Genomic DNA, 16,692 nt, shown 5'->3' with positions numbered 1-16,692 from the left:
CCCCAAATTTGGGGAAATTGGGGGAAAATTCCCCCAAATTTGGGGGAAAATGGAAAAATATGGGGAAAATATCCCCAAAATTGTGGGGAAAATGGGGCAAATTGGGGGAGATTCCCTCAAATTTGGGGGGAATTTGGGGGAAATGGGGCAAAGGAGTGAAATTTGGGGGGGGAAAGGAGGAAATTGGAGCCATAGTGGTGATTTTTGTGCTTTATTTCCTCCCCGAATGGGAATAAAGGGCCGGAAATGAAGGTTGGGTCATTCGGGGTCACATGGGGACATTTGGGGTCACTTGGGGTCACACATTGGGGTCATTTCGGGTTACTTGGGGTCATTTCGGGTCAGTTGGGGTCACACATTGGGGTTATTTTGGGTCACTTGGGGTCACTTGAGGTCACACATTGGGGTCATTTTGGGTCACTCGGGGTCATTTGGGGCCACTTGGGGTCACACATTAGGGTCACATTGGGGTCATTCGGGGTCACATGGGGACATTTGGGGTCACTTCAGGTCACACATTGGGGTCACTTTGGGGTCACTTCAGTTCACACTTTGGGGTCACTTCAGGTCACCCTTTGGGGTCACTTGGGGTCACAGTCTGAGGTCACTTGGGGTCACTTTGGGGTCACACATTGGGGTCACATTGGAGTCACTTCAGTTCACACTTTGGGGTCAGTTTGGGGTCCCATAGGGGTCACATTGGGGTCACTTCGGGATCACATTGGGGTCCCCTTGGGGGTCACATTGGGGTCACACTTTGAGGTCAGTTTGGGGTCAGTTTGAGGTCACTTCAGGTCACACTTTGGGGTCAGTTTGGGGTCACATTGGGGGTCACACATTGAGGTCTTATTGGGGTCATATTGGGGTCACATCAGGGTCACACTTTGGGGTCCCATTGAGGTCCTCATGGGGGTCACATTGGGGTCCCATTGGAGGTCCTATTGGGGTCACATTGGGGTCACATCGGGGTCATATTGGGGTCACATTGGGGTCACACTTTGGGGTCACATTGAGGTCCTCTTGGGGGTCCCATTGGGGTCCTATTGGGGTCCCATTGGGGTCACATCAGGGTCACACTTTGGGGTCCCATTGAGGTCCTCTTGGGGGTCACAGTGGGGTCACATTGGGGTCCCATTGGGGTCCCATTGGGGTCACATTGGGATCACACATTGGGGTCCTATTGGGGTCACATTGGGGTCACTTCAGCTCACACTTTGGGGTCACATTGGGGGTCACACATTGGGGTCCTATTGGGGTCACATCGGGGTCCCATTGGGGGTCACTTTGGGGTCCCATTGGGGTCACCCCGCGCTGTCCCCCCCTCCCCCCACCTCCTCCCCCTCCCCCTCCTCCCCGGTGGCTACGAAGGTACTCATTTTAGTAGCCACCTCCTGCCCGGTGGCCACCGTGGCTACCAAAGGCCTGGTCACCGTTGCCACCCCCACCTCCCCCTCTTCCTCCCCCACCGGCGCCGGTCCGATCCATGGCCCCAACGTGGTCGAACCGGACCGGCGTTTCCGGCGGAGCCACGTGGCCACCGCGATCACCGTGGCTACCAAGATGGCCGCCGTGGCTAGCGTGGCCGTGAGCCACGGCCATGGGGCGGATCGCTGCTGGTCCGGGGCCGGGAATGGGCTGCTGGCCAATGGGGGGCGGCGGTGGCCGACGGTTGGGGGGCGGTGGTCAACGGTGGTCGGTTGGTGGCCAATGGTGGTCGGTTGGTGGCCAATGGTGGTCGGTTCGGGTGGTTGGTGGTCAACGGTGGTCATTTGGTGGCCAACGGTGGTCAGTTGGGGGTCAACGGTGGTCGGTTCGGGTGGTTGGTGGTCAACGGTGGTCGGTTGGGGGTCAACGGTGATCAATCGGTGGCCAACGGTGGTCTCTTGGGGTGGTCGGTGGTCAACGGTGGTCGGTTGGTGGCCAATGGTGGCCTCTTGGGGTGGTTGGTGGCCAACGGTGGTCGGTTGGGGGTCAACGGTGGTCGGTTGGGGGTCAACGGTGGCCTCTTGGGGTGGTCGGTGGCCAACGGTGGTCGGTTGGGGGCCAACGGTGGTCGGTTCGGGTGGTTGGTGGTCAACGGTGGTCGGTTGGTGGCCAATGGTGGCCTCTTGGGGTGGTTGGTGGCCAACGGTGGTCGGTTGGGGGTCAACGGTGGTCGGTTGGGGGTCAACGGTGGTCGGTTGGGGGTCAACGGTGGTTGGTTCGGGTGGTTGGTGGTCAACGGTGGTCGGTTGGTGGCCAATGGTGGCCTCTTGGGGTGGTCGGTGGTCAACGGTGGTCGGTTGGTGGCCAACAGGGGCTCTTTGGTGGCCAACGGTGGCCAATTGGTGGTCAATGGTGGTCAATTGGTGGTCAATGGTGGTCAATTGGTGGTCAATGGTGGTCAATTGGTGGTCAATGGTGGTCAGTTGGTGGCCAACGGGGGCTCTTTGGTAGCCAACGGTGGTCGGTTGGGGTGGTCGGTGGTCAATGGTGGTCAATTGGTGGCCAACGGGGGCTCTTTGGTAGCCAACGGCGGTCGGTTGGTGGCCAATGGTGGCCTCTTGGGGTGGTCGGTGGTCAATGGTGGTCAATTGGTGGCCAACGGGGGCTCTTTGGTAGCCAACGGCGGTCGGTTGGTGGCCAATGGTGGCCTCTTGGGGTGGTCGGTGGTCAATGGTGGTCAATTGGTGACCAATAGAGGCTCTTTGGTGGCCAACGGTGGTCGGTTGGTGGCCAACAGAGTCTCTTTGGTAGCCGGGGCTGAGCCTTTGGGTGCCCACTTGGGGGTCGCCGGGGGTCACTTGGGGGGCGCTGGGGGTCACTTGGGGGGCGCCGGGGGGCACTTGGGGGTCGCTGGGGGTCACTTGGGGGTCGCTGGGGGTCAGTGGGGCAGTGGGGCGGCCCACGGTGGTCGGTAGCGATGGGTGGAGGGCGACGGCCAGGAGGGCGTAGAGGGCGGCGGTGGGGAGCGCCATGGGGCCGCCCCACAAGTTGGGGGGCAGCTGTGGGGCACAGAGAAGGGGGCACTGTGGGGCGCTGGCCCATAGATGAGACGGTGCCCCATAAAAGCCCACAGTGCCCCATAGCTGCCCCATAGATCTGACTGCGCCCCATAGACCCCGCAGTGCCCCATAGCTGCCCCATAGACCCCACAGTGCCCCATAGCTGCCCCATAGATCTGACTGTGCCCCATAGACAACACAGTGCCCCATAGCTGCCCCATAGACCCCACAGTGCCCCATAGACCCCACAGTGCCCCATAGCTGCCCCATAGATCCTTTGGTGCCCCATAGAAGCCCACTGTGCCCCACAGTGCCCCACAGATCCCACAGTGCACCATAGCTGCCCCATAGATCTGACAGTGCCCCATAGACCCCACAGTGCCCCATAGCTGCGTCATAGATCCATTGGTGCCCCATAGATCCCACAGTGCCCCATAGCTGCCCCATAAGTCCCCATAGAATCTATGGGTGCCCCTTAACTCCCCACAGCACCCATGGGTGCCCCATAGAACCTTATAGTCCCATAGCGTGCCCTATAGGCCCCATAGCGTGCCCTATAGCCCCCATAGCACACCCTATAGCCCCCATAGTGTGCCCTATAGACCCCATAGCTGCCCTATAGACCCCCTAGCATGCCCTATAGCCCCCATAGCGCACTATAGACCCCATAATGTGCCCTATAGACCCCACAGTGCAACCTATAGCCCCCATAACATACCCTATATACCCCATAGCGCAACCTATGGACCCCATAGCGCCCTATAGACCCCGTAGCGTGCCCTATAGCCCCCATAGTGTGCCCTATAGCCCCTATACCGTGCCCTATAGCCCCCATAGCATGCCTTATAGGCCCCATAGCGTGCCCTATAGGCCCCATACCGCGACCTATAGCCCCCAGAGTGTGCCCTATAAGCCCCATAGCACACCCTATAGACCCCATAGCTGCCCTATAGACCCTGCAGTGCACCCTATAGCCCTCATAGCATGCCCTATAGCCCCCATAGTGCCCTATATACCCCATAGCACACCCTATAGGCTCCACAGTGCACCCTATAGCCCCCATTGCGTGCCCTATAAACCCCATAGCGCGCCCTATAGACCCCATAGCGTGCCCTATAGGCCCCATGGTGTGCCCTATAGACCCTATAGTGTGCCCTATAGCCCCCATAGTGCTCCCTATAGACCCGATAGCATGCCCTATTGACCCTATAGCGTGCCCTATAGGCCCCATAGCACGCCCTGTAGCCCCCACAGTGTGCCCTATAGCCCCCATAGCGTGCCCTATAAACCCCCATAGCGCGCCCTATAGACTGCACAGCGTGCCCTATAGGCCCCATGGCGCGCCCTATGGACCCCATACCACACCCTATAGGTCCCATAGCACCCTCAACCCCCTCCAGTGCCCCACAGACCCTCCGGGCTGCCCCATAACCCCTCTTTGCGCCCCATAGACCCCACAATTTCCACCTCCCCCACCCCCCACCCCATACCTGTGGGGCAGCAGCCGTTGGGGTGGAGGCGGTTGTAGGGCAGGAAGTGGGGAACGGGACAGGAAGCGCCACCCTGAGCTCAGCCCTATAACCAAAAGTAGGGGAGGGGAGAAAATGGGGGACGCCCCATAGAGGCTATCGGATCTATGGGGTCTCTATGGGGTCTGTGAGGCCTACGGAGTCTCTATGGGGCAGAATGGAGCTCTTTGGGTCACTATGGGGCAGAATGGGGCTCTATGGGGTCTCTATGGTCTCTATGGGGCAGAATGGGGCTCTATGGGGTCACCACGGGGCAGAATGGAGCTCTATGGGGTCTCTGTGGGGCAGAATGGGGCTCTATGGGGTCACTATGGGGCAGAATGGGGCTCTATGGGGTCTCTGTGGGGCAGAGTGGGGCTCTGTGGGGTCTCTATGGGGCAGAATGGGGCTCTATGGGGTCTCTGTGGGGCAGAATGGGTCTCTATGGGGTCTCTATGGGGTCTGTGAGGCCTATGGGGTCTCTATGGGGTCTCTATGAGGCAGAATGGGGCTCTATGGGGTCTCTATGTGGCAGAATGCGGCTCTATGGGGTCTCTGTGGGGCAGAATGAGGCCTATGGGGTCTCTATGGGGTGGGATGGGGCAGAATGGGGCTCTGTGGGGTCTCTGTGGGGCAGAATGGAGCTCTATGGGGTGTCTATGGGGCAGAATTGGACTCTATGGGGCCTCTATGGGGCAGAATGGAGCTCTATGGGGTCTCTATGGGGCAGAGTGGGGCTCTATGGGGTCTCTATGGGGCAGAGTGGGGCTCTATGGGGTCTGTTGGGACTCTATGGGGTCTGTTGTGACTCTGTGGGGTCTATGGGGCTCTATGGGGTCTGTTGGGACTCTATGGGGTCTATGGGGCTCTATGGGGTCTGTTGAGACTCTATGGGTCTCTGTGGGGCAGAATGGGGCTCTATGAGGCTCTATGGGCTCTATGGGGCTCTATGGGGCCTGTTGGGTTCTATGGGGCTCTGTGGGTCTCTATGGGGTCTGTTGGGCTCTATGGGGCTCTATGGGCTCTATGGGGCTCTATGGGGCTCTGTGGATCTCTATGGGGTCTGTTGGGATCTATGCGGCTCTATGGGCTCTATGGGGCTCTGTGGATCTCTATGGGGTCTGTTGGGATCTATGGGGCTCTATGGGGCTCTATGGTTCTCTATGGGCTCTATGGGGCTCTATGGTGTCTGTTGCGACTCTATGGGCTCTATGGGGCTCTATGGGGTCTGTTGGGACTCTCTGGGCTCTATGGGGCTCTATGGTGTCTGTTGGGTTCTATGGGGCTCTGTGGATCTCTATGGGGTCTGTTGGGATCTATGGGGCCTGTTGGGATCTATGGGGCTCTATGGGGTCTATGGGGCTCTATGGGGTCTGTTGGGATTCTATGGGATCTATGGGGCTCTATGGGGCTCAATGGGGCTCTGTGGGTCTCTATGGTGGTCCTCCACCTCAATGGAGCCCAGCGGAGCTCAGTGGGTCACACACACACACACACACACACACAGCCGGCGCAGCACTTTGGGGTCCTTTATTGGCAGAACGTCCCCCATACAGACCACCCCCCCCCCCCCATAACCCATCACAGACCCTCCCCCTTCCCCCCCCTCCCCCCCCATAACCCATCCCAGACCCCCCCCTTCCCCCCCTTCCCCCCATAACCCATCACAGACCCCAGTCCCCCCCCCATAACTCATCACAGACCCCACCCCTCCCCCCATAACCCATCACAGACCCCAATCCCCCCCCCATAACCCATCACAGACCCCAATCCTCCCCCCATAACCCATCGCAGACCCCACCCCATCCCCCCCATAACCCATTACAGACCACCCCCCCCCATAACCCATCGCAGACCCCAATCCCCCCCCCATAACCCATCACAGACCCCTCCCCTCCCCCCATAACCCATCACAGACCCCAGTCCCCCCCCCATAACTCATCACAGACCCCACCCCTCCCCCCATAACCCATCACAGACCCCAATCCCCCCCCCATAACCCATCACAGACCCCAATCCTCCCCCCATAACCCATCGCAGACCCCACCCCATCCCCCCCATAACCCATTACAGACCACCCCCCCCCATAACCCATCGCAGACCCCAATCCCCCCCCCATAACCCATCACAGACCCCTCCCCTCCCCCCATAACCCATCACAGATCCCAATCCTCCCCCCATAACCCATCACAGACCCCACCCCATCCCCCCCATAACCCATTACAGACCACCCCCCCCATAACCCATCACAGACCCCACCCCTCCCCCCATAACCCATCGCAGACCCCCCCCACCCCCCCCCCACCCCCCCCCCCCCCGCCCCATAACCCATCAGAGGCGGCGGATCTTCATCTCGCTGCGGCGCAGGGAGTAGTTGAAGCCCTTCCATTGGGCCCAGTTGAGGCCGTTGGCGTAGGAGAGGTGGGCCCCCCCCAGGTAGAAGCCGTTCAGGTTGGAGAAGTGGCAGCTCTTGAACCACCAGGCGCCCGACGACAGCGCCGCGCAGTTCTGCACGTAAAGGTCCTGGTCGCGGTCAAAGGTGGAGAACTTCTGCCCGTGGTGGTAGCTCAGGGAGTCGCCTGGGGGGGCACGGACACGTATGGGACCCATTGGGACCCATAGAGACCCATTGAGACCCATAGGGACCATAGGGACACATAGGGACACATAGGGACCATAGGGATCCATTCAGACCCATAGGGACCATAGGGACACATAGGGACACATAGGGACCATAGGGATCCATTCAGACCCATAGGGACCCATTGAGACCCATAGGGACCATAGGGACCCATTGAGACCCATAGAGACCCATTGAGACCCATAGGGACCCATTGGGATGCATAGGGACCCATTGAGATCCATTGGGACCCATTGGGATGCATAGGGACCCATAGGGACCCATAGGGATCCATTGAGAGCCATAGGGACCCATTGAGACCCATAGAGACCCATTGGGATGCATAGGGACACACTGAGACCCATAGGGACCCACTGAGATGCATAGGGACCCATAGGGACACATAGGGACCCGTGGTGGTAGCTCAGGGAGTCGCCTGGGGGGGCACGGACACGTATGGGACCCATTGGGACCCATAGAGACCCATTGAGACCCATAGGGACCATAGGGACACATAGGGACACATAGGGACCATAGGGATCCATTCAGACCCATAGGGACCATAGGGACACATAGGGACACATAGGGACCATAGGGATCCATTCAGACCCATAGGGACCCATTGAGACCCATAGGGACCATAGGGACCCATAGGGATCCATTGAGAGCCATAGGGACCCATTGAGACCCATAGAGACCCATTGGGATGCATAGGGACCCATTGAGACCCATAGGGACCCACTGAGATGCATAGGGACCCATAGGGACCCATAGGGACCCATTGAGACCCATAGGGACCCATAGGGACCCATACGGACACATAGGGACCCGTGGTGGTAGCTCAGGGAGTCGCCTGGGGGGGCACGGACACGTATGGGACCCATTGGGACCCATAGAGACCCATTGAGACCCATAGGGACCCACTGAGATGCATAGGGACCCATAGGGACACATAGGGACCAGACGGACCCATTGGGATGCATAGGGACCCATTGAGAGCCATAGGGACCATAGGGACCCATTGAGACCCATAGGGACCCATTGAGACCCATAGGGACCATAGGGACTCATAGGGACCCATTGAGAGCCATAGGGACCATAGGGACCCATAGGGATCCATTGAGAGCCATAGGGACCCATTGAGACCCATAGAGACCCATTGGGATGCATAGGGACCCATTGAGACCCATAGGGACCCATTGAGATGCATAGGGACCCATAGGGACACATAGGGACCCGTGGTGGTAGCTCAGGGAGTCGCCTGGGGGGGCACGGACACGTATGGGACCCATTGGGACACATTGGGATGCATAGGGACCATAGGGACCCATTGAGACCCATAGGGACCCACTGAGATGCATAGGGACCCATAGGGACACATAGGGACACATAGGGACCATAGGGATCCATTCAGACCCATAGGGACCATAGGGACACATAGGGACACATAGGGACCATAGGGATCCATTCAGACCCATAGGGACCCATTGAGACCCATAGGGACCATAGGGACCCATTGAGACCCATAGAGACCCATTGAGACCCATAGGGACCCATTGGGATGCATAGGGACCCATTGAGATCCATTGGGACCCATTGGGATGCATAGGGACCCATAGGGACCCATAGGGATCCATTGAGAGCCATAGGGACCCATTGAGACCCATAGAGACCCATTGGGATGCATAGGGACACACTGAGACCCATAGGGACCCACTGAGATGCATAGGGACCCATAGGGACACATAGGGACCCGTGGTGGTAGCTCAGGGAGTCGCCTGGGGGGGCACGGACACGTATGGGACCCATTGGGACCCATAGAGACCCATTGAGACCCATAGGGACCATAGGGACACATAGGGACACATAGGGACCATAGGGATCCATTCAGACCCATAGGGACCATAGGGACACATAGGGACACATAGGGACCATAGGGATCCATTCAGACCCATAGGGACCCATTGAGACCCATAGGGACCATAGGGACCCATTGAGACCCATAGAGACCCATTGAGACCCATAGGGACCCATTGGGATGCATAGGGACCCATTGAGATCCATTGGGACCCATTGGGATGCATAGGGACCCATAGGGACCCATAGGGATCCATTGAGAGCCATAGGGACCCATTGAGACCCATAGAGACCCATTGGGATGCATAGGGACACACTGAGACCCATAGGGACCCACTGAGATGCATAGGGACCCATAGGGACACATAGGGACCCGTGGTGGTAGCTCAGGGAGTCGCCTGGGGGGGCACGGACACGTATGGGACCCATTGGGACCCATAGAGACCCATTGAGACCCATAGGGACCATAGGGACACATAGGGACACATAGGGACCATAGGGATCCATTCAGACCCATAGGGACCATAGGGACACATAGGGACACATAGGGACCATAGGGATCCATTCAGACCCATAGGGACCCATTGAGACCCATAGGGACCATAGGGACCCATAGGGATCCATTGAGAGCCATAGGGACCCATTGAGACCCATAGAGACCCATTGGGATGCATAGGGACCCATTGAGACCCATAGGGACCCACTGAGATGCATAGGGACCCATAGGGACCCATAGGGACCCATTGAGACCCATAGGGACCCATAGGGACCCATACGGACACATAGGGACCCGTGGTGGTAGCTCAGGGAGTCGCCTGGGGGGGCACGGACACGTATGGGACCCATTGGGACCCATAGAGACCCATTGAGACCCATAGGGACCCACTGAGATGCATAGGGACCCATAGGGACACATAGGGACCAGACGGACCCATTGGGATGCATAGGGACCCATTGAGAGCCATAGGGACCATAGGGACCCATTGAGACCCATAGGGACCCATTGAGACCCATAGGGACCATAGGGACTCATAGGGACCCATTGAGAGCCATAGGGACCATAGGGACCCATAGGGATCCATTGAGAGCCATAGGGACCCATTGAGACCCATAGAGACCCATTGGGATGCATAGGGACCCATTGAGACCCATAGGGACCCATTGAGATGCATAGGGACCCATAGGGACACATAGGGACCCGTGGTGGTAGCTCAGGGAGTCGCCTGGGGGGGCACGGACACGTATGGGACCCATTGGGACACATTGGGATGCATAGGGACCATAGGGACCCATTGAGACCCATAGGGACCCACTGAGATGCATAGGGACCCATAGGGACACATAGGGACACATAGGGACCATAGGGATCCATTCAGACCCATAGGGACCATAGGGACACATAGGGACACATAGGGACCATAGGGATCCATTCAGACCCATAGGGACCCATTGAGACCCATAGGGACCATAGGGACCCATTGAGACCCATAGAGACCCATTGAGACCCATAGGGACCCATTGGGATGCATAGGGACCCATTGAGATCCATTGGGACCCATTGGGATGCATAGGGACCCATAGGGACCCATAGGGATCCATTGAGAGCCATAGGGACCCATTGAGACCCATAGAGACCCATTGGGATGCATAGGGACACACTGAGACCCATAGGGACCCACTGAGATGCATAGGGACCCATAGGGACACATAGGGACCCGTGGTGGTAGCTCAGGGAGTCGCCTGGGGGGGCACGGACACGTATGGGACCCATTGGGACCCATAGAGACCCATTGAGACCCATAGGGACCATAGGGACACATAGGGACACATAGGGACCATAGGGATCCATTCAGACCCATAGGGACCATAGGGACACATAGGGACACATAGGGACCATAGGGATCCATTCAGACCCATAGGGACCCATTGAGACCCATAGGGACCATAGGGACCCATTGAGACCCATAGAGACCCATTGAGACCCATAGGGACCCATTGGGATGCATAGGGACCCATTGAGATCCATTGGGACCCATTGGGATGCATAGGGACCCATAGGGACCCATAGGGATCCATTGAGAGCCATAGGGACCCATTGAGACCCATAGAGACCCATTGGGATGCATAGGGACACACTGAGACCCATAGGGACCCACTGAGATGCATAGGGACCCATAGGGACACATAGGGACCCGTGGTGGTAGCTCAGGGAGTCGCCTGGGGGGGCACGGACACGTATGGGACCCATTGGGACCCATAGAGACCCATTGAGACCCATAGGGACCATAGGGACACATAGGGACACATAGGGACCATAGGGATCCATTCAGACCCATAGGGACCATAGGGACACATAGGGACACATAGGGACCATAGGGATCCATTCAGACCCATAGGGACCCATTGAGACCCATAGGGACCATAGGGACCCATTGAGACCCATAGAGACCCATTGAGACCCATAGGGACCCATTGGGATGCATAGGGACCCATTGAGATCCATTGGGACCCATTGGGATGCATAGGGACCCATAGGGACCCATAGGGATCCATTGAGAGCCATAGGGACCCATTGAGACCCATAGAGACCCATTGGGATGCATAGGGACACACTGAGACCCATAGGGACCCACTGAGATGCATAGGGACCCATAGGGACACATAGGGACCCGTGGTGGTAGCTCAGGGAGTCGCCTGGGGGGGCACGGACACGTATGGGACCCATTGGGACCCATAGAGACCCATTGAGACCCATAGGGACCATAGGGACACATAGGGACACATAGGGACCATAGGGATCCATTCAGACCCATAGGGACCATAGGGACACATAGGGACACATAGGGACCATAGGGATCCATTCAGACCCATAGGGACCCATTGAGACCCATAGGGACCATAGGGACCCATAGGGATCCATTGAGAGCCATAGGGACCCATTGAGACCCATAGAGACCCATTGGGATGCATAGGGACCCATTGAGACCCATAGGGACCCACTGAGATGCATAGGGACCCATAGGGACCCATAGGGACCCATTGAGACCCATAGGGACCCATAGGGACCCATACGGACACATAGGGACCCGTGGTGGTAGCTCAGGGAGTCGCCTGGGGGGGCACGGACACGTATGGGACCCATTGGGACCCATAGAGACCCATTGAGACCCATAGGGACCCACTGAGATGCATAGGGACCCATAGGGACACATAGGGACCAGACGGACCCATTGGGATGCATAGGGACCCATTGAGAGCCATAGGGACCATAGGGACCCATTGAGACCCATAGGGACCCATTGAGACCCATAGGGACCATAGGGACTCATAGGGACCCATTGAGAGCCATAGGGACCATAGGGACCCATAGGGATCCATTGAGAGCCATAGGGACCCATTGAGACCCATAGAGACCCATTGGGATGCATAGGGACCCATTGAGACCCATAGGGACCCATTGAGATGCATAGGGACCCATAGGGACACATAGGGACCCGTGGTGGTAGCTCAGGGAGTCGCCTGGGGGGGCACGGACACGTATGGGACCCATTGGGACACATTGGGATGCATAGGGACCATAGGGACCCATTGAGACCCATAGGGACCCACTGAGATGCATAGGGACCCATAGGGACACATAGGGACACATAGGGACCATAGGGATCCATTCAGACCCATAGGGACCATAGGGACACATAGGGACACATAGGGACCATAGGGATCCATTCAGACCCATAGGGACCCATTGAGACCCATAGGGACCATAGGGACCCATTGAGACCCATAGAGACCCATTGAGACCCATAGGGACCCATTGGGATGCATAGGGACCCATTGAGATCCATTGGGACCCATTGGGATGCATAGGGACCCATAGGGACCCATAGGGATCCATTGAGAGCCATAGGGACCCATTGAGACCCATAGAGACCCATTGGGATGCATAGGGACACACTGAGACCCATAGGGACCCACTGAGATGCATAGGGACCCATAGGGACACATAGGGACCCGTGGTGGTAGCTCAGGGAGTCGCCTGGGGGGGCACGGACACGTATGGGACCCATTGGGACCCATAGAGACCCATTGAGACCCATAGGGACCATAGGGACACATAGGGACACATAGGGACCATAGGGATCCATTCAGACCCATAGGGACCATAGGGACACATAGGGACACATAGGGACCATAGGGATCCATTCAGACCCATAGGGACCCATTGAGACCCATAGGGACCATAGGGACCCATTGAGACCCATAGAGACCCATTGAGACCCATAGGGACCCATTGGGATGCATAGGGACCCATTGAGATCCATTGGGACCCATTGGGATGCATAGGGACCCATAGGGACCCATAGGGATCCATTGAGAGCCATAGGGACCCATTGAGACCCATAGAGACCCATTGGGATGCATAGGGACACACTGAGACCCATAGGGACCCACTGAGATGCATAGGGACCCATAGGGACACATAGGGACCCGTGGTGGTAGCTCAGGGAGTCGCCTGGGGGGGCACGGACACGTATGGGACCCATTGGGACCCATAGAGACCCATTGAGACCCATAGGGACCATAGGGACACATAGGGACACATAGGGACCATAGGGATCCATTCAGACCCATAGGGACCATAGGGACACATAGGGACACATAGGGACCATAGGGATCCATTCAGACCCATAGGGACCCATTGAGACCCATAGGGACCATAGGGACCCATTGAGACCCATAGAGACCCATTGAGACCCATAGGGACCCATTGGGATGCATAGGGACCCATAGGGACACATAGGGACCAGACGGACCCATTGGGATGCATAGGGACCCATAGGGACACATAGGGACCCGTGGTGGTAGCTCAGGGAGTCGCCTGGGGGGGCACGGACACGTATGGGACCCATTGGGACACATTGGGACCCATTGAGACCCATAGGGACCCACTGAGATGCATAGGGACCCATAGGGACACATAGGGACCAGACGGACCCATTGGGATGCATAGGGACCCATTGAGAGCCATAGGGACCATAGGGACCCATTGAGACCCATAGGGACCCATTGAGACCCATAGGGACCATAGGGACTCATAGGGACCCATTGAGAGCCATAGGGACCATAGGGACCCATAGGGATCCATTGAGAGCCATAGGGACCCATTGAGACCCATAGAGACCCATTGGGATGCATAGGGACCCATTGAGACCCATAGGGACCCACTGAGATGCATAGGGACCCATAGGGACACATAGGGACCCGTGGTGGTAGCTCAGGGAGTCGCCTGGGGGGGCACGGACACGTATGGGACCCATTGGGACACATTGGGATGCATAGGGACCATAGGGACCCATTGAGACCCATAGGGACCCATTGAGACCCATAGAGACCCATTGGGATGCATAGGGACCCATTGAGACCCATAGGGACCCACTGAGATGCATAGGGACCCATAGGGACCCATAGGGACCCATTGAGACCCATAGGGACCCATAGGGACCCATACGGACACATAGGGACCCGTGGTGGTAGCTCAGGGAGTCGCCTGGGGGGGCACGGACACGTATGGGACCCATTGGGACACATTGGGACCCATAAGGACCATAGGGACCCATTGGGATGCATAGGGACCCATTGAGAGCCATAGGGACCATAGGGACCCATTGAGACCCATAGGGACCCATTGAGACCCATAGAGACCCATTGGGATGCATAGGGACACACTGAGACCCATAGGGACCCACTGAGATGCATAGGGACCCATAGGGACACATAGGGACCCGTGGTGGTAGCTCAGGGAGTCGCCTGGGGGGGCACGGACACGTATGGGACCCATTGGGACCCATAGAGACCCATTGAGACCCATAGGGACCATAGGGACACATAGGGACACATAGGGACCATAGGGATCCATTCAGACCCATAGGGACCCATTGAGACCCATAGGGACCATAGGGACCCATTGAGACCCATAGAGACCCATTGAGACCCATAGGGACCCATTGGGACGCATAGGGACCCATTGGGATGCATAGGGACCCATTGAGATCCATAGGGATCCATTGGGATGCATAGAGACCCATAGGGACCCATAGGGATCCATTGAGAGCCATAGGGACCCATTGAGACCCATAGAGACCCATTGGGATGCATAGGGACCCATTGAGACCCATTGGGACCCATTGGGATGCATAGGGACCCATAGGGACCCATAGGGACCCATAGGGACCCGTGGTGGTAGCTCAGGGAGTCGCCTGGGGGGGCACGGACATGTATGGGACCCATTGGGACACATTGGGACCCATAGGGACCCATTGGGATGCATAGGGACCCATTGAGACCCATTGGGACCCATTGGGATGCACAGGGACCCATTGAGACCCATTGGGACCCATTGGGATGCATAGGGACCCATAGGGATCCATTGAGAGCCATAGGGACCCATTGAGACCCATAGAGACCCATTGGGATGCATAGGGACACACTGAGACCCATAGGGACCCACTGAGATGCATAGGGACCCATAGGGACACATAGGGACCCGTGGTGGTAGCTCAGGGAGTCGCCTGGGGGGGCACGGACACGTATGGGACCCATTGGGACCCATAGAGACCCATTGAGACCCATAGGGACCATAGGGACACATAGGGACACATAGGGACCATAGGGATCCATTCAGACCCATAGGGACCCATTGAGACCCATAGGGACCATAGGGACCCATTGAGACCCATAGAGACCCATTGAGACCCATAGGGACCCATTGGGATGCATAGGGACCCATTGAGATCCATAGGGATCCATTGGGATGCATAGAGACCCATAGGGACCCATAGGGATCCATTGAGAGCCATAGGGACCCATTGAGACCCATAGAGACCCATTGGGATGCATAGGGACCCATTGAGACCCATTGGGACCCATTGGGATGCATAGGGACCCATAGGGACCCATAGGGACCCATAGGGACCCGTGGTGGTAGCTCAGGGAGTCGCCTGGGGGGGCACGGACACGTATGGGACCCATTGGGACCCATAGAGACCCATTGAGACCCATAGGGACCATAGGGACACATAGGGACACATAGGGACCATAGGGATCCATTCAGACCCATAGGGACCCATTGAGACCCATAGGGACCCATTGAGACCCATTGAGACCCATAGGGATGCATAGGGACCCATTGAGACCCATAGGGACCCACACGGACCCATTGAGACCCATAGGGACCCATAGGGACCCATTGAGAGCCATAGGGACCCATTGAGACCCATAGGGACCCATTGGGATGCATAGGGACCCATAGGGACCCATAGGGACCCATAGGGACCCGTGGTGGTAGCTCAGGGAGTCACCTGGGGGGGCACGGACCCATTGGGACCCATAGGGACCCATTGGGACCCATAGGGATGCATAGGGACCCATAGGGACCCATTGAGACTCATAGGGACCCATAGGGACCCACTGAGACCCATAGAGCCCCAATAGAGCCCCATAGACCCCCATAGAGACCCCAAAGAGCCCCATAGAGCTCCTCAGAGGCACAATAGAGCCCCATAGGTACCCCACAGAGCCTCATAGAGCCCCATAGACACCCCATAGAGCTCCAATAGAGCCCCATACACCCCCATACAGACCCCATAGAGCCCCATAGAGCCCCATAGAGACCCCGTAGAGACCCAATAGAGCCCCATAGGTACACATAGAGCCACATAGGTCC

General features: G+C 57.6%; 2 protein-coding genes across 3 annotated transcripts in view; both read right to left on the bottom strand.

Annotated features, from left to right (window-relative positions):
• Positions 1-1,301: 1,301 nt before the first annotated feature.
• LOC121108725 (extensin-like) lies at positions 1,302-4,534 on the bottom strand. The gene is made up of 2 exons (XM_040656834.2): positions 4,475-4,534; positions 1,302-2,984 (listed from the first exon to the last, which is right to left on the bottom strand). Exon 2 carries the CDS (start codon positions 2,955-2,957, stop codon positions 1,302-1,304), a length of 1,656 nt encoding a protein of 551 aa, XP_040512768.1. The 5' UTR covers positions 2,958-2,984; positions 4,475-4,534.
• Positions 4,535-6,796: 2,262 nt separating this feature from the next.
• The window catches only part of LOC112531347 (microfibril-associated glycoprotein 4-like), a 31,519-nt gene continuing 21,623 nt past the window's right edge, over positions 6,797-16,692 (bottom strand). The window contains exon 6 of one of the 2 annotated variants that reach the window (XM_040656830.2): positions 6,797-7,071. In XM_040656830.2, coding sequence (XP_040512764.1) covers positions 6,824-7,071 — 248 coding nt within the window. In that variant the 3' untranslated portion in view covers positions 6,797-6,823. Of the gene's footprint in view, positions 7,072-15,632; positions 15,968-16,692 lie in introns of those variants that run through there. The other variant, XM_040656829.2, reaches the window with a different exon arrangement.

The sequence above is a fragment of the Gallus gallus genome (genome assembly GCF_016699485.2).
Source record: "Gallus gallus isolate bGalGal1 chromosome 36 unlocalized genomic scaffold, bGalGal1.mat.broiler.GRCg7b 36_unloc1, whole genome shotgun sequence".
Lineage (NCBI taxonomy): Eukaryota > Metazoa > Chordata > Aves > Galliformes > Phasianidae > Gallus > Gallus gallus.
The sequence above is the reverse complement of the archived record's forward strand: the minus strand, read 5'-3'. Positions and strand labels throughout refer to the sequence as shown.

Coding starts and splice junctions, on each gene's coding strand:
- LOC121108725 (XM_040656834.2), bottom strand. CDS start 2,957: ATGGCGCTCCCCACCGCCGCCCTCTACGCCCTCCTGGCCGTCGCCCTC.